The 19,643-nt window shown below is 46.1% G+C and overlaps 1 protein-coding gene across 1 annotated transcript in view; it reads left to right on the plus strand.

Moving 5' to 3' along the window:
- LOC144507590 (uncharacterized) overlaps positions 1-19,643 on the plus strand; it is a 127,830-nt gene that overhangs the window by 70,019 nt on the left and 38,168 nt on the right. Inside the window, exons 3-6 of the mRNA XM_078234744.1 lie at positions 5,603-5,725; positions 13,452-13,583; positions 13,697-13,852; positions 14,201-14,296. Coding sequence (XP_078090870.1) covers positions 5,603-5,725; positions 13,452-13,583; positions 13,697-13,852; positions 14,201-14,296 — 507 coding nt within the window. The remainder of the gene's footprint in view (positions 1-5,602; positions 5,726-13,451; positions 13,584-13,696; positions 13,853-14,200; positions 14,297-19,643) is intronic.

Consider the following 19,643-nt stretch of genomic DNA (forward strand, 5'->3'; position numbering starts at 1 on the left):
GGTTCGAATCCCGCCATGACAGATGGTGGAATATGAAATCAATTAATAAAATTTGGAATTACGAATCTACTGATGACCATGAAACCATTGTCGGAAAAACCCATCACTAATGTTCTTTAGGGAAGGAAATCTGCTGTCCTTATCCAGTCTGGCCTACATGTGACTCCAGAGCCACAGCAATGTGGTTGACTCTCAACTGCCCTCTAAGGGCAACTAGGGATGGGCAATAAATGCTGGCCAGCCAGCGATGCCTGTGTCCCATTTCCCCAGTGGGGAAAAGGGGATGAGAAAAATATCAGCCATGATTGAATGGTGGAGCAGACTTGATGGGCCAAATGGCCTAATTCTGCTCCTATATCTTATGGTCCCATAAATGAATAGAACAGCTCCCTCTCCATTTAGTTTTCATATTGACTGATCAGGATGGATTCCGTATCTTGACTGAGAAGAGCGGAGGAAAGAGAAAGAAGAGGGAAAATGGGAAAGAGCCAGGAAGTGAGAAATGTGTGGGATGCAGGATCATGACACCCGAGAATTCAGCTTCCTGAGATCACCACCAATAGTCTGGTTTATGTTGGGCTGTTAATCTTCTTGGGGAGAGGTTGTTCAATTTGACATGCACATGCATGTAATGAATCTGCCACTGGTTTAGAAAATATAAACCCTAGCCTTGAAATAAAAATAGAAACTGTTGGAAATACCCAGGAGGTTCAGCAGCATCTGTGGAGAGAGAAACAGAATTAACATTTCAGGCCGATGAACTAGTCTTGAAGCAGGCTGGAGGAACATTCCTAGGCTGAAATTTGAAAAAACGGGGAGGGAAGGAAGTGTCCTGGTACAAAGATGAAGAGTCACAGATTGGGCAAGGTTTTGAACAAGAGCTGTAGCAGGAACTGCAAGAGCCGGAACTTACTGCCATGAAGGTGGTGGATGAGAGATGGTCATTGATTTGAAAAGAAATTGGATGGGTGCTTGAAGGAAATAAACTTGCAGGACTTATGGGGTCAGAGCGAGAGTGGGATTGACTGGGTTGATCCACGGAAGGTTGGCGTGGACTCGAGGGGCTGAATGACCACCTTATCTGCATAATGTTGCTGCCATTTTCACAATGCTGTCCACATTGTCACCTTATTTTATTCACTCGTGGGACGTGGGCATCGCTGGCTGGCCAGCATTTATTGCCCATCCCTAGTTGCCCTTGGAAGGCAGTCAAGAGTCAACCACACTGCTGTGGGGGGGGGAGTCACATGTAGGCCAGACCGGGTAAGGACAGCAAACTTCCTTTCCTAAAGGACATTAGTGAACCAAATGGGTTTTTCCGACAATCGACAATGATTTCATGGGCAGAAGTAGATTCTTAATTCCAGATTTTAAAAAGAAATTGAATTCAAATTCCACCATGGCAGGATTCGAACCCGGGTCCCCAGAACATTAACTGAGTTTCTAGATTAATAGTCTAGCGATAATACCACTAGGCCATCGCCTTCTATTGACAGTTCCTTTGTTCACAGCACATCAACGATTTCCATCTCTCTTAAGATTACATCCATGTTTAGGCCAGACAGGTTGCAAATTGGTGTGGCCTGGAAGACATTGCCAGAAATGATCATGGAAGCAAATTCAATAGTAACTAACGTTCAAAAGGGAATTGGATAAGTATTTGAGGAGGAAAAATATTGCAGGGCTATGGGGAAGGAGCAGGCAATAAGTGGGACAAATTGGATGGGTTCTTCAAAGGGATGGCATAAGCAAGATGGGTCGTATGATATCTCCTTCTGTGCTAGATTATTCTATGATTTCATGTACATTTACAAGCCGGACATCATTAAATTGTAAGACAAATATTACATATTACTGATTACAATAACTTTACAATATCTGTATAACCTACACTTACAATTTGAAATTGATAACTGTATGAAATTCTGTACGAAAACTGGACGAAAAACAAACCAAAGTCGTAGCCATGTCTTTAGTAGATGTAATCATGGACTATCTCTGCCTAACTTGGTAACCCAGGGCAACAGAAGAAGTATTTAAGTATAAATCATTGCCACAACAAATTACTGTGCACATTTGGACTTAAGAAGCATTGTGTAACTATTTGGATCCTAACTTTGCAAATGTTTTCTGCACTGAGTACACTGAGAAACACAGTTCCCGCCTCTATTCTTCATGAGTCCCTTTGCTGGTTGTTCTCAGTATAGGTTATTGAGGGACTGACATGCTCTGTAGAATGGTAAACTCACAGCAGAAAGACAGTCCTTAAAATTTTCAAAATCAATGATGCAGTTAGCTATTCGAATGAGAAACCTGACAGTTAAATATATAAAACTGATACTGAATGAAACTGACCCTTTGATTCCCAGCCCAACCTCCAAATGTATTTTAAAATTCCCACTACCCCTTCCCCTAAAATTCTCACCGAAAACTTCCCACCATGTCCGCGGCAGGGATTCTCACAGGTCATGGCTTAGTGCCAAATTCTCCATTCTCGCTGGCAGCGGAGCGGGAATGGAGGAAATCAGAGAATCTGCCCTCTGTCTAGAAATTGTTCCTCTCACTTGTGCCGTCTTGGACCAGCCTTGGAGGGCTTGTGATTTTTTTAGACCATGGAATATACTGCTTTGCAACAACAACTTGCATTTATGTAGCACCTTTAACGTAACAAAATGTCTCACGGTGCTTCACAGGAGCATTTAAAAATTGGAATCTGACGCTAAGCCACATTAGGAGATATTAGAGTAGTTGACCGAAAGCTTGGTCAATAGGGCAGGTTTTAAGGACCAAACAGAAGTTGGAGGCAAAGAGATTTAGAGAGGGAATTCCAGAATGTAGGACCTTGGCATCTGAAAGCACGGTCACCAATGTTGATACAATTAACATGGGAGATGCTCAAGAGGCCTGAATTAGATAGAAGACTGCAAATATCTCAGAGGGTTGCTGGGCTGGAGGAGATGACAGAGGCAAGAATGGGTGACCCTATGAAGGGATTTGAAAGCAAGGATGAGAATGTTAAAAGTCGAGGCGCTGTTTAACCAGGAACCAATGTAAGTCAACAGGGTGAAGGGTGAATGAGAGTTGGTGTAAGTTAGAACACGAGCAGGAGAGTTTTGGACAACCTCATGTTTACAGTAGCAGATCATCCCAGAGTTCCTTACAATAGCCTAGAGGTAACAAAGGCAAGATTATCAGCAGCAGAGGAGCTGAGGCAGGCGTGGAGTCGAACAATGTCATGGAGGTGCAAATAAGCACCTAATAGTGGCTTATTCTTCAAGTTCTTTCCGGAAGGGTGGGAGGTTTTAGTTCAGTCGGGCAGCATGGTCGGTGCAGGCATGGAGGGCCGAAGGGCCTGTGCCTGTGCTGTAATTTTCTTTGTCCTTTGTTCTTTAGTGATAGCGCAAATGTGTAGTTAAGAGATCAGCTTGGGATCAAATACAACATCAAACCTCAGACAGTTGCCAGGGAGTGGGATGGAGGCGGTGGCCAGTGAAACGGAGTTTGTCAGGGCGACCAATGGTGATAGCTTCAGCCTTCCCAACATTTAATTCGGGGAAATTTTAGCCTATCCAGTACTGGAAGCCGTCTAGATAACTTGGAAGCAATGGAGGGGTCAGAAAGGTGGTTGTGAGGTAGAGCTAGGTGTCATGATGGCACAGTGGTTAGCACTACTGCCTCACAGCGTCAGGGACCCGGCTTAGGTCACTGTCTGTATGGCGTCTGCATGTTCACTCCTTGTCTGCGTTGGTTTCCTCTGGGTGCTCCGGTTTCCTCCCACAGCCTGAAAGGCACGCTGGTAAGGTGCATTGGCTATGCTAAATTCTCCCTTAGTGTACCTGAACAGGCGCCAGAGTTGTGGTGACGAGGGGATTTTCACAGTAACTTCATTGCAGTGTTAATGTAAGCCTACTTGTGACTAATAAATAAACTTTACTTTTAGGGGACAGTATGTATGATAGAGCTTCATAGAATCCCTACAGTGCAGAAAGAGGCCATTTGGCCAATTGAGTCTGCATCGTCCACAATCCCATCCAGGCCCTATCCCTGTATTTACCCTGCTAATCCCCCTGACACTAAGGGGCAATTGAGCATGGCCAATCAGCCCAACCTGCACATCTTTGGGCTGTGGGAGGAGCAATAGGAGGGAGCCAAGGATAGATCTTTGTAGAAGTAAAGACCTCTCTAAAACCTAAACATTAATGTGTTTAAAGCCCGTCTCGTGCTTTACTGCACAACATAATGCAAATTCTAACATAGGGGAGGCAATGGCTGAGTGGTATTATTGCTAGACTATCAACCCAGAAACTCAGCTCATGTTCTGGGGACCTGGTTTCGAATCCCACCACAGCAGATGGTGGAATTTGAATTTAATTTTTAAAAAATCTGGCATTAAGAGTCTGCTGATGACCATGAAACCATTGTCAATTGTTGGAAAAACCCATCTGGTTCACTCATATCCTCTGGGGAAGGAAATCTGCCGTCCTTACCTAGTCTGGCCTACATGTGACTCCAGAGCCACTAGAATGTGGTTGACTCTTAAATGCCCTTAGGGATGGGCAATAAATGCTGGCCCAGTTTAAAAAGTGCCTCAATCCTAAGTAGCTTTTTAGCTGAAAAATTGAGTTCCATTTGAAGGAGCGATATTCGCAGGGTGGGATATGTTAGCTGCGAATGGTTGTACAAGGCTGTTGCCTGCTTCCTGTAGATATAAATGAGAATAATTAACTTCCCATTTTCAAAAATAAATAATAAAAAGAATTTGAAATCATGAGAGGTCTAGACTGAGTAGATAGGGAGAAACTGTTCCTATTGGCACATGAGTCAAGAACCACAGGACATCGATTTAGTGATGGACAAAAAAACCAAAGGTGACATTTTGACACAGCGAGTAGTTAGGATCCGACAGGCACTGCTTGAGAGTGTGATAAAGGCAGAAATGGGTGTTTCTACACCACGTGGACTGCAGCGGATCAAAAAGGCAGCTCACTGACACCTTTCAAGGGCAATTAGTGATGGGACATAATTGCTGGTCTAGCCAGTGACCCCCAAATCCCATGAGCAAATTTTTAAAAAATGGCTTTCCAAAAGAAATTGAATATTAACTGGAAGAAAACAAAATGCTGGGCTATGGAGGAAAGGCAAGGGTGGGGTGTGGAACTAGTTGAGTTGCTGTTGTAGAGAGCTGACACAGCTATGATGGGCCAAACAGCCTCCCTCTGCGCTGTAACCATTCTGTGATTCTATAAAACGTGTCTATTTCTTTTGAAGGGCTCCAGACGTTGTGGGCCGAAGTCTTTCCAAATGGATGTTCTTGCCCCAATTTCCATCCACCATTTTCTGTAGGACACAGTGACAGGTTCCATATATTATCTGTGAAGCTCCCTCACGCCCTCAGAACATGGTGGATTAGCGAAGAGTGTATTGTCCCAGATATGTGGGTGAGGCATTTGAGGGAAAGTTAATATTCTATTTTTGTTTTGCTAAAAGAAACTAAGGGAGCATTGCTAAAGGAAGGCTACATTACTAATGATGGTGGCCTGAGTTTGTTTGAAATATTCCAAGTTTTATCTGAATGAAAATCTAGGAAGTCATCTGTTCACAGCATTGACATCTTTAGCAACATCTGTAGAGCCAACATCAGTAGACCCAACGACATCAACAGCTACGGCAGGATCATTTTCAGACCACTTTACATCATCAACTATGGACATTACAATCACCTCAGGTGCGTTACTATTTAACGCCAGTAATTTTCAGGAAATACTGAGAAAAACGTAACACTATTTGTGGAATATTCAGTGAAATATATTTCCTTAATGTGTTGAATATCAGTTAATTTTAAATGTTAACTATTTCTCGTAACATTTGTGTTGCGGTGGATTATTGACACATGTTGATTGGCTATAAAATGTGAACTCTGCCTTGATGCATTTTAGAGGGATTCAACCATGGTGACAAGGGTCTGTTCCACAATGGAGATAAACTATGGACAGAGACTGACAGAAGGATTGTTAAATGCTACCCACCATCCTTTACGTTAACCCCCTCTATGCCAACTGACCTAGCATCCTTGGACTGTTCCTTGATAGTTTGACACCTCCTTGACTGCTTTGACACTTCCCGGACAACTTTGACAGCTGAGCAGCTCTTTAAAAGTTTCTTGACAGCGGGAAAGTTATTTGACAGCTGAATAGCTCTTTAACAGTTCTTTAACGTCTGGACAGTTCCTTGACAGATGGACAGCTCTTTGATAGTTTAAGTTGGTGCATGAAGAGTGCATAATTGTGTCCACCTTTAACAATCCCAAAGGGTGCCTTACCTCTCCCGGGACTTTATCCAAAGTGGTACCCCTGGAAATCCAAATTAATCCACCAAGTTCGCACCAGCTCTTACCTGGGCTAGGCTGCACACTGCAGGGTTCTCACATCTGGCCTTCCAAAATCCCACTTCAGTGGAGGCAGCTGGTGATTATAAAGGGCAGCTGCCTCCACAAGTCACACGGACACAAACTCCGATTCCGGTCCCGTCTCCGTGAGATGGGAAATGCTGGGTTCAGGGTGGGACTTAGAAATTTCATCCATTTCCGAGATTTTCGCCATGACACAGAGCCTCTCCACTGTGGCAAAAATCTGGGCCCTGATCGATGAGTGATGAACAATATCAATCCAGGGGAGTATTTTACAGGGCAACATGTTCAGTTACCAGTTTAAAAATGAGCAAGTTAAAAGGAAGAAGGGAAGATGCTAGAACTCTGTTGTGTACAGGCTAGCCCCTGTTTTGTGAACCCGCACCCTCCTCAGGAATTTCTATTACCAAATTGCTGCCCAACAACAATTTCGAGGGAATGCATGAAAGGGACAGGGGGTGGGATTTTCCAGCCACGTTCGCCCCAAGACCGGAAAATCCCACCCGAGGTCAACAGACCTTTGCCTGATTCCTCCCCCCGCATGAAACAGAAGTTTGAATCAGGACTTCATGGGTGGTAATCTGAGGATTGCTACCCAAACTGTGTGCCAATTGGCATAGGGATAGATAGATCAGGAAGTTGAATACATGGCTGACAAACTAAAGTTAAAGTTTATTTATTAGTCACAAGTAGGTTTACATTAACACTGCAAATGAAGTTACTGTGAAAATCCCCTAATCGCCACACTCCGGCGCCTGTTCAGGTACACTGAGGGAGAATTTTAGCATGGCCAATGCACCTAACCAGCACATCACATGCAGTTACCCTAGCTAGTCCTTCAGACACTAAGGGTCAATTTAGGATGGCCAATCCACCTAATCTCGCACATCTTTGGACTGTGGGGGGAAACTGGAGCACTCGGAGGAAACCCACAATAACACGGGGAGAACGTACAAACTCCACACAGACAGTGACCCAAGCCAGGAATTGAACCTGGGTCCCCAGCGCTGTGATGTGAGGCAGCAGTGCTAACCACTGTGCTGCCCTGCGGTACTAGTGTGGGAAAGAGGGGTCCATTTCATGTGACATACACCAATTTTGGGGTAGGAGGAGCTAAATTGCTGGAATAGGCTTTACCTACATCAGAATGGGACCTGTTTCCAAGCAGAAAGTATCAATAGGGCTGTGGATAAGTCTTTAATTTCATGGAATGTGGGGAGGGTTCTGGTGAAAATGATATAATTTTGAAGGTAAAAGAAATAGGGGAGACAAGAGTAAAGACCAGAGCAAACTAAGGAACGATAAATAGTCAGGGAACAAACACAATTATCAAATATAAGTACAAAGTGGCTTAAAAATAAAAGGAAGGGAGCAATGAATAAAAATAAATGAAATAGGTTGTGCACAGTACCTGAAACTAAATGGGGAACTGAAGGCAATGATTTGTAGCTATAAGAGTCCGGTGTAATGGGGATAACTGAGACATGGCTTATAAAGTAAAGGATTGACAAGTATTGCAGGACATAATAAATTTAGAAATCGGGGGAAAGAAAATGAGGAAACAGGGTCTTGGTTGGAGGGGGAGCGGTAATGGTGGAAGCAATGATAATTGGGACGGCACGATGGCACAGTGGTTAGCACCAGTGGTTAGCACTGCTGCCTCACAGGACCAGGGACCCAGCTTCAATTCCGACCTTGGGTCATTGCCTGTGTGGAGTTTGCACATTCTTACCGTGTCTGCGTGGGTTTCCTCCGGGTAATCTCCAAAAATGTGCAGATTAGATTGATTGGCCATGCTAAACTGACCCTAATGTCAGGGGGATGAGCAGGGTAAATGAAGGTTATGGGAGTAAGGCCTTGGAGGGATTGTGGTCAGTGCAGGCTCGATGGGCCAAATGGCCTCCTTCTGTACTGCAGGTATTCCATTATATTTCTATGAAATTAGGACACTATGAAGGCAACAGAAAAAGGGACATATTTAATGGGTGCGATCTTGCCGGCCGTTCACGCCCCGTTGTTGCTGCGAACAAGGACAGAGAATCGGGCACCCAGCCAAATGTCTGTCCACTGCAGCAGGACCAGAAAACCCCGCCGGCGTGAACAGAAATCATAAAGGCTGGAACTTTCCAGCTGGTCCCGCGAAGGCTCACCGCCGTTTCACAACGGCAAGGAGTGCATTCAACAGAAAACCCTGTTGACATCAGCGGGACAAGAAGATCAGGTCGCCAATCAATGGCGGGCCACCTCCCACTGCAAAACACGCTGTGGCTTGCACGATAAATCCCACCCAGGGAGTGAGACAAAGGATAAGATGGGACGGGTCGCATTAATGCTCTACAGACCACCTCAAAGTGGAAGGGAGGTGGAAAAAGAAATAGATACAAAATCTATGAAAATGGTAATAAAAACATAGGATAATAGTCTTGAAAGATTTCAACTATTCCCAAATAAACTGACAAGAGGATATAAGCAATGGGGGAGATGGAATGGAATTTTTCCGTGTGCTCAGGACTCCTTCAGAGCTCCCACCAAACACAGTAGAAGCCCAAAAAGAGAGGAAGCAGTGTTGGATCTACGAACCAGAACAAATAAGAGAAGTAAGCGTAGGGGAACCTCCAGGCAATAGCAATCATAACATGATAAAGTTTAAAATCAAGATTGAAAAGCTATAAGTAAGACAAGGATCAAAGTAATAGATTGAAAAAAGGTGAATTTTAAGATGGTGGAGATAGAACCAGGGAAGATAGATTGGAAGAACATGTTGACAGGTAGAGAGATAAGCAAAATTGGTGATCTGCAGCATTCAGGAAAATATATTCCTCTTTTAAAAAGGCAATAATGACAAACCACAGATGAACGGAGACTTAAAAGCAAAATAGAAAGTAAGGGAGAAGGCAATGAAGGAAAGAATGACAAAATGGACTTTGACAAGGTTGGAGAAGAAATCTAAAACAGGCAAAGTAACACAACAAAATTAAATGATAAAAGAATATAAAAATAAATAACAAAGTACTCTACAGACAGATAAATAACAGAATATAAGGGTGACAGATAAATAACAGAATATAAGGGTAGGGATATGACCAGAGTTCTCGCTACATTCTCTGTGTTGTATGCAGCCTCTGTATTTCAGTGCACAATGCATTGTTTACATAGCCACACGTGCACAGTGTGTTGTGCCTTCCCACACACACACACACACACATACACACACACATGTGCACACATGCGCACAGGCACACATACACACATGCGCACAGGCACACACACATGCGCCCACACATACACACATGCGCACACACACACACGCACACACACATGCGCACACACACATACACGCACACACAAATGCACACACGCACACACACATGCGCACACACACATACACGCACACACACATGCGCACACACACATGCTCACACACACACACATGCGCAGACACACATACACACACACACACATACACGCACGCACACACGCACATGCGCACACACATACACGCACGCACACACACATGCGCACACACACATACACGCACATGCACACACACACATGTGCACATGCGCACACACATACACACATGCGCACACACACATACACGCACACACATGTACACACAGACACACGCATACACACACACACACACACATGCGCACACGCACACACACACACACCCATGTGTACATGCACACGCACACACATGCGCGCGCGCGCACACACACACACACATGTGCACACGCACACACACGCACACACATGCACATACACACATGCTCACACACACACGCACACACAAACACACACACACACACACACACACAGAGTCATGCAGTTCAGAAGAGGCCCTTCAGCCCATCAAGCCTGCACCGACTAAATCTACCTCAACCCCACTTTCCAGCATTTGACCCATTGCCTTTAATTTTATGACATTTCAAGTGCTCATCCACGTACTTTTGGGCAGGCACCATGGTTAGCTCTGCTGCCTCACAGCGCCAGGAACCCAGGTTCAATTCCCAGCTTGGAGTCTGCACATTTTCCCCGTGTCTGCGTGGGTTTCCGCCGGGTGTTCCGGTTTCCTCCCACAGTCCAAAGATGCGCAGGTTAGGTGGATTGGCCATGCTAAATTGCCCCTTAGTGTCAAGGGGACTAACTAGGGTAAATACATGGGGTTATCGGGATAGGGCCTGGGTGGGGTTGTGGTCGGTGCAGACTCGATTGGGCCGTATGGCCTCCTTCCGCACTATGGGATTCTATGATTCTATGAAAGGTTGTGAGGTTTCCCGCCTCTACCTCCCTCCCAAGCAGCGCATTCCAGACTCCCAGCACTTTCTGGGTGAATCTTGTCTAAACCTCATGCCCCTCACCTTAAAATTATGCCCCCTCGTTATTGACCCTCCAATAAAGGGGAACAGCTGCTGCCTATCCACCCTGTTTATACCCTTCATAATCGTCAACACCACAATCAGATCCTCCCTCGGCCTTCTCTGCTCTAATAAAAACAACCTGAGCCTATCCAGCCTCTCTCCACAGCTCAAATACTCCATCCCAGGCAACATCCTGGTGAATCTCCTCTGGGCAACATTGGGTTGAACCGCAGAAGCATGCCTATGATAAGCAGTGAAATGGCAGAAATATTGAAGGGTTACTTTGCCTCAGTATCCACCAGAGAGAGTAACAAGGTGGACACAAGGTTAGAAGAAGAGACCAAAAATGGTCTAGACACAGATAAGATTGAAAAGGGTACTTAGGGAAGATAAAACCACTTCTCCAAACAGATTGCACGCACACATAGTAAAAGAAGTTAGTGAAGAGCCACCAGAGGCAATTTAACATATATATAACAATTCATTAGAAAAGTCAATAATGTCAGTGGGTTGGTTGATAGCTAATGCTAGTGCTGTATTCAAAAAGGGAGATGGAACAAGTTCAGGAATTGGTAGACCAATAAACAATAGAACTGTAAACCATCGGCTTAATGGTGTTGACAGGAAGGTTAATGGAATCTTTATGGAGCAGAAAAATGTCAAGAACCAAAAATATAATAAAAAGTAGCTAGCATGGACACTTTATTTAATTATTTGGAGAAGTAACAGGAAATTAATAGACATTGGGCGGGATTTTCTGGCCATGCTCGCCCCATGACTCGAAAACCCCGTCCGAGGTCAACAGACCTTGGCACGGTCCTGTCCGGCTCTCTACGATCCTCGTAGCAGGCGGGATGGGAAAATTCCACCCATTGTGTATTTGGATTTTCAAAAGCTCTTTGGTAATCACGAGCTTTCATTCCATCACCTGATGAAGGAGCAGCGCCCCGAAAGCTCGTGATTCCAAACAAACCTGTTGGACTTTAACCTAGTGTTGTGAGAGTTCTGACTATGCTTACCCCAGACCAACGCCAGCATCTCCATATCTTTGATAAGATATTACTTGGAAGGCTCATGACTAAGATCAGAGCATGTGGAACAGTACAGCACAGTACAGGCCCTTCGGCCCTCGATGTTGTGCCGAGCTTTGTCCGAAACCAAGATCAAGCTATCCCACTCCCTATCATTCTGGTGTGCTCCATGTGCCTATCCAATAACCGCTTGAAAGTTCCTAAAGTGTCAGGGGACAGGTAGCTGAATGGATAGTAAATGGGGCAAAAAAAAACAGTGGGTGTTAGGAGCTGCAACTCAAGGTGCTAAGTGGTCTTCTACAGGGATTGATGCTGGAACAGTTGTTCACAATTTGTATTAACAGGGCAGCACGGTGTGACAGTGGTTAGCACTGCTGCCTCACAGCGCCAGGGACCCGGGTTCAATTCCGGCCTTGGGTTACTGTCTGTGTGGAGTTTGCACATTCTCCCTGTGTCTGCGTGGGTTTCCTTCGGTTCCTCCGGTTTCCTCCCACAGTCCAAAGGTGTGCAGGTTAGGTTGATTGGCCGTGCTAAATTGCCCCTTCGTGTCAGGGGGACTCGCAGAGTAAATACGTGGTGTTACGGGGATGGGGCCTGGGTGGGATTGTTATCGGTGCAGGTCTCCGAATGGCCTCCTTCTGCACTGTAGGGATTCAATGATAATTTCAGTTTGGAAATCGGAAGTGCAGTTTCTAAATTTGCCGATGACAGCAAATTGAGGGATACAGTTAATGCAAAGCAAACATTTGACAAAGCACAGAAAAACATGAATAAATTTGCAGAGTGGGTGTTTAATTTTCAAATTAGTTTTAGTATCGTTAAGCCTGAGGTGATGCGTTTTGATAGGATGAACATGGGGACAGCTGTGAGGCAGCAGTGCTAACCAATGTACCATCGTGCCACCCAAAAAATGGAGATAAAGATATAGAGGCATTGAAGAAGGTGCAGAAAAAAACCCAGGGATGATAACAGAGTTGAGAGGTTATAACTAGCAGCAAAAACTGAATAGGTTGGGGTTATTTTCTCCTGAACATAAAAGGTGACCTGATAGAGGTCTTTAAGATAAAATAAAGATAGAGAAAATGTTTCCTCTTGTAGGGAGACCAGGCCATAAAAATAAGATGTTGACTAATAAATCCAGTAGGGAATTCAGGAGAAACATATTTACTCTAAGAATGTGGAACTCACTAATACACAGATTAATTGAAACAGATGGCATTTAAGTTGCAACTAGGTAAGCAAATAAGAAAGATTGGTCTGATGACATGGTTAGGTGAAGAGGGGTGTGGAGCATAAACACTGACATGGACCTTTAGACTTTATGGACTATTTCCGTGCTGCAGACTTGATGTAATTCACAGTTAAAAGAATTATACGTAGATGTTTTAAAAACATCCCCAGGACCTTTCCCACTGTGCATTCTCTGCCTATCCTTCTATCCTAGACTTTCCCTTCCTCAAGTGAGCCACAAGCATGGAAACTGAATGATAATCCATCAGAACCTTCCCAGTGTCATGCACTCCCCAGCCTCACCGAACCGGAAGGTCATCCAGGGTGGAGTTCCATTTTATAGAGCAAAGGCCTTCCTGAAAGCAATGGCGTGAGCTCACTGTAAATATTTTGTACTTTATCACACAATGGAAATTCTAGGAAGCCACTTGTCATCAGCAATGACAACCTTAACCGCACCGGTAGAGTCAACAAGCCTGACTGCCACACCGACGTCACTTTCAGGCGGCAATCAAACATCTTCCAGCCCTCCAGCCAGTACAGCCACCTCAGGTTGGTTGCTAATTAAGGCAAATACAGCCTGGGAAGTGAAATATTGTTGAAGATTTCATGGAATTGTGTAAATATCCTAAATATTGCCCATTTATATATTAATTAAAACGTAGGACTGGGACCCTTAGCTACAGCATGGATAGCAGTAAGGCCTTCAACAGCAAGTGCCTCGACAGTTGAAACAGAATTTCCAGCAACAGTGCTCTCAGACAGCACTCAGAGAGCAGCAGCTGAAGCGACAGTCACTTACAGTACTAACGGGACTACAGGTCAGTAGCCTTACAGAGCGTGTGAGACATTTCATGCTTCTTATGATAGCCTAGGCTGTGCTCAGCTTGGCACTCACAGCCCCAATGCTTATCTGATCATCAGGATAGACAACCATCGACATTACAATCAGTAAAGCTAAACCCTACAATCTATCACCACAATGTAACCCAGAAAACACTGGTGCACTGTAAAAAGCATCCTCTTCCTGATGTGCAATACAGTATTTGTAACGGCGTAAATGTAAGCTAGCCCTGTTGCTCATGTAACACCACAAAAAATACTTTTCTAATTTCTGCAAAAGCTAGCTAATTGTAAACGTTCTCCATCTTATATTAACGCCAACTTAGGAACGGAGCCAGTAACAGCCAGGACAGCAGTGGCAGAAAGGACAGTAAAACCAACTACAGCATCAGAAACAGCTCCTGACGTTACCATCACTATTGGTAGGTCACTGCAGGTCAGGTAGAACCTTAACATTTTTCTATGAGCGTGTTACTTGAGGTTTTGGACGTGTAATTAGTACCGTAATTTCAGGATTGTGATTTATTCCACAAATTGTTATGGCTTGGTTCAGTATTTTCACTACTTCATTGAGTAAGCTATTAGTGCTTCAATTAATCCTGGTGCCATGGGTCAGGAAAGATAATTAGCCAGGTTACCCACTCAAAATCAGTGATTCCTGGTGCCAAGTTATCTCTGGACTCCATGTGAGATGATCAGGCCGGGTGCTAATGCACCCACCACCACTCCATTCAAATACACTTTCAACAATCACTGGGGGTGATTCTCTGTCCCCTTCAGGCAGCCAGCGGTATTCCCGATGCCTCCGGTGAATTGGGCATCAGCCGAAAATCGGGATTCCTGCCGGCCGTGAGGGCTCTCGGAATTCACCTGCCCCGCCCCGCCCCGCTAGCCACATCGGTTCCTCCCAGAGAGAGCGGCAGTCCGATAATTATGCAAACCGGCTAAGCTGAATGTAATTAGCGGAGTTGACCGCCAATTCACCAGCCTCTTGCCATTCACCTGGCCCACCATTCACCACCCCCTCCTGCCATTCACCAACCCCCCACCATTCACCAGCCCCCTGCCATTGACCAGCCCCCTGCCATTGACCAGCCCCCTGCCATTGACCAGCCTCCCGCCATTGACCAGCCCCCTGCCATTGACCAGCCCCCTGCCATTGACCAGCCCCCTGCCATTGACCAGCCTCCCGCCATTGGCCAGCCCTCCGCCATTGGCCAGCCCCCTGCCATTGACCAGCCTCCCGCCATTGACCAGCCTCCCGCCATTGACCAACCTCTCGCCATTGACCAGCCTCCCGCCATTGACCAACCTCTCGCCATTGACCAACCTCTCGCCATTGACCAGCCTCCTGCCATTGACCAACCTCTCGCCATTGACCAGCCTCCCGCCATTGACCAACCCCTCCCCGCCATTGACCAGCCCTCCGCCATTGACCAACCCCTCCCCGCCATTGACCAACCTCTCGCCATTGACCAGCCCCCCGTCATTGACCAACCACCCTTCATTCATCCGTCCCCCGCCATTCACCCTGCCCACCATTGACCAGCCTCCTGCCATTGACCAACCCCCCATCATTGACCAACCTCCAGCCATTGACCAGCACCCCACCATTGGCCAAACCCCCGCCATTCACCCGGCCCACCATTGACCAACCCCCCTGCCATTGACCAGCCCTCCGCCATTGACCAACCTCCCACCATTGATTAACCTCCAGCCATTGACCAGCCCCCCGCCATTGACCAGCCTCCCGCCATTGACCAACCCCCCCTGACATTGAACAGCCCCCCGAGGGGGCTCGAGGAGGTAGATCCAATGGCCATTTGCCCCTTTGCTGCTTCCAGACTGCTGAGGAAGGGTTCTTCAAGGATGTTGGGGGTTGGGTGGGCTCGGGCTGGGGGCAAGGTGTTGCTTTCATCACTCTCCACCGAGGTGGGAGTGTCACGGCTGGACTGCCCCTTCTAGCCCTGGCAGACTCAAAGACCACCCCTGGCATGGTGATTTCAGGCAGACCTGTGATCAATTTCTGCACTCCTCTCCTAGTTTGTCTATATTGGCTCTCAGTCAAGCAAAAGCCCACTTCCTGGTTTTCAAATCTCTCCTTGGCCTTGTCCCTCCGTATCTCAGGAATCTCCTCCAGCTTCACAACCCTCCGAGATAGCTGTGCTCCTTTAATTCCAGCCTCTTGGCCATCCCCAGTTCTAATTTCGCCATCATTGTTGGCTGTGCTTTCAGCTGCCTGGGTCTTGAGTTCTTGAATGTCCTCCCTACACATCCCTGCCTCTCTTCCTCTTTCCTCCTTTAAGACATTCTTAAAACCTACCTCTTTCAACAAGCTTTTTATTATCTAATATCTCCTTGTAACGCTGGGTGTCAAATAGGATCATAGAATAGTTACAGCACAACGGGAGACCCTTCTGCCCATTGTGTGTGCTGACCCTCTGAGGACAATTTACCGAGTGACACTCCCCTGACTTTTCCCTGTAGGCCTGCACACACTATTCTTTCAGATAATGGGCACGATTTCCCCCATCCCTCCCTCCACCCCGTGGCGAGATTCTTGGCAGTGGGAGTTTGTCTGTTCCTGCCAATGTCAATGGGATTTCCCATTGAATCCACCCCATGCTGCCAGGAAACCCACTGGAATATCTCTTATGTTCCAATTTGCTTTGGAAAGTCTCCGTTGATTCTGCCTCCACTGGTGTCTGGCAGTGCAATCCAGATCCTAATCACCTGCTGCGTGAAAAAGCTTTTCTTCATGTCTCCATCGCTTCTTTTGCCAATGATCTTAAATCAATGTCCACCTGATTCTTGATCCTGTCGCCCAGAGGAACAGCGTCTATCCACTCTGTCCAGACCCCTCATGATTTTGAATACATTTATCAAGTCTCCTCTCAAACTTCTCTGAGGAGAACGCTACCAGTTTCTCCAATTTATCGACATAACTGAAACTTCTCAGCCCTGGAACCATTCCCACGAATCACCCTCTCTGACATCATAGAGTCATAGAGATATGCAGCATGGAAACAGGCCCTTCGGCCCAACACGCCCATGCCAGCCAGGTTTTCTAAACTGAACTAGTCTCATTTGTCTGCGTTTGGCCCACATCCTTTTAAAACTTCCCTATCCATGTATCTGTCCAAATGTCTTTTAAATGTAGTCATTGTATCCACCTCCACCACCTCTTCCCTCTTCACATCCTCCCGAAAGTGTGGTGATCAAAACTAGACACAATGGGCCCTATTTTACCATTTTGATCCTAAGTGCTGGGCGGACTTGGAACTGGGAGTGTTTCAGATCCGACTTTTAGACCCGTTCTCAGGCGCCCCCATACGCACCCTGCCTGCAAAAATGTCAGCAATTCCGAATCGTGCTGTGCAAGCCTCTGGGCGGGGCTTAACGCGCCCGAAACCCTGCAGCTCCGATTGGCACCTCTAACTGCATGCGCATGTGCAGAAAAAAAATGATAGAATGCTGCTCCCCTGCCACACCCCTCCTGGGCCGGATAATGCCTCCCACTGGCCCCCACATACATTGCTCCACTCCCCACAACATTACTGACCCCCTTATCCCCCACCCCCTCCGCTCCCCAGACCAATCGCAGGCCCCTCCCCCACTTCACCCCCACTGATCTCAGGCAGAGTGGCAGCAGACCCTCCCCTTCCCCTCCCCTTCCCCTCCACTGATCTCAGGCAGAGTGGCAACGGACCCCCCTTCCCCCTCACTGATCACAGGTAGAGTGGCAGTGGAACACCGCCGCCCCCCCCCCCCCCCCCCCCCCCCACTCCTCCCCCACCGATCTCAAGCAGAGAGCCGTCGGACGCTAGGCACTTACCTGCTCACTAACCCTCATTGATGGGGTGCCCGACTCGGACTGTTATGGAGCATGTCTGTTTCATGCCCATTCTGGATTGGCGAACGCGGTGGTAAAGGGGGAAGTGCTGGTAAAGTTGGGCGTGTAGCCCATTAAGTCAAGTTAAATGCATGCAAATGCACTTAAATGGCTGTCGCGCCTGTTTTGGGCACGGTCCCGATCACATCCATTTCGGGCCTTGGTAAAGGGGGAATCATCATGGAGCTGGGCACGGATCGTGCTACTTGCCTCACGTCCGACTTTACCAAGTTTTCGCGCCCGAAAATGGGCGCAACGCAATGGTAAAATCGGGCCCAATATTCCAGTTGAGGTCGAAGTAGAGTGTGATACAGCTTTAACATAATCTGCCTTGCTTTTATTCTCTACAATCCATTTGATAAAGTCTTTGATGCCATGTGCTTTATTAATCGCATCCGCAACCCATCCGGCAATCTGCAATGATTCATGCACATATTCCCCCAGATCCCTCTGCTCCTGCACTTCCTTTTAGAGTTGTAAGCCTTTGTTTTATATTGTCTTCCGATATTCTTCCTGAACAGCAAAGCTTAGGTTAATAATATGTATCAGGGACCCCTGGGGAAACTCCACTATAAATCTTCCTCCAGCCCAAGAAACATCCATTAACCACTACTCTCTGCTTCCTGTAACTCAGCCAATTTTGTATCCGTGTTGCTACTGTCTCTTTTATTCCATGAACTGTAACTTCACTCACGAGCTTGTTGAGTGGTACTGTATCAAATGCCTTTTGGAAGTTCAGGTACACCACATAAACAGCGTTGCCCTTATCAAAAAAACTCAAAGCAAGTTGGTTAAACACAATTTCCCCTTAACAAATCCCTGCTGACTTTCTGTTGTGGGGTTGTGGGGATAGGGCCTGGGTGGGATTGTGGTCAGTGCATGTGCTTTATTAATCACATCCGCAACCCGTCCGGCAATCTGCAATGATTCATGCACATATTCCCCCAGATCCCTCTGCTCCTGCACTTCCTTTTAGAGTTGTAAGCCTTTGTTTTATATTGTCTTCCGATATTCTTCCTGATTGTGGTCAGTGCAGACTTGATAGGCCAAATGGCCTCCTTCTGCACTGTAGGGATTCTATGATTTCTATGATTTAATTAACCCACATTTGGCCAAGTGGCTGCTAATTTTGTCCCAAATTATCATTTATAAAAACTTCCCCTCCACCAAAGTTAACTGCCCTGGTCTCTATTTTCTGGATTCATCTTTACACCCTTTTGGATCAAAGGTTTAACATTAGCAGCCTTCCTGTCCACTGCATCACCTGTGAGTCTAAGGAAGATTGGAAAATTAAGGCTAATGTCTCCACAATCTCCACTCTTACTTCCTTCACTATCGTCGCAAACATCTCATCCACTCCTACTACTTTATCAATTTAAAGTACATGCAGCCTATCCAATTCCTCCTGTTGTGGGAAAAATGCCACTTGTGAGTCAGACTTGAAGGTTTCAACAATACAGTTTTATTAAACGAAGCTTTGTGGAGAAAAGGCACTAACAAGCAGCGAAACCTTCTCTCAATGAGACAATAGGAGCGGTCCATCTTTATACCCTTTACACAATAGATGGACCGGACATCTAGACATTATCACATCGTTGTAATCAAGTAGGTGATCGATCGTTAAACACATCGTTATAGACAAATACAGACAGATACAGACATAAGCATGTTAACATCGCATTGTTCTATGAATGGATACATTTCCTACGTCAGTGACTATCAATGACTTTAGTTTCGGTCTATTCATACAGTAGTTTACAGTAATTGGTTTTCCTGCATTTTGTATTCTCGATCCCACTTGTAGCTAATCTCTTTACCAGACCCTTTTGTCCCTATTTCCACTGGCTTCCTGCAGTATCTAATTCCTGCATATTTTA

Source organism: Mustelus asterias, chromosome 19 (genome assembly GCF_964213995.1).
Source record: "Mustelus asterias chromosome 19, sMusAst1.hap1.1, whole genome shotgun sequence".
In the NCBI taxonomy this organism is placed as follows: Eukaryota; Metazoa; Chordata; class Chondrichthyes; order Carcharhiniformes; family Triakidae; genus Mustelus; species Mustelus asterias.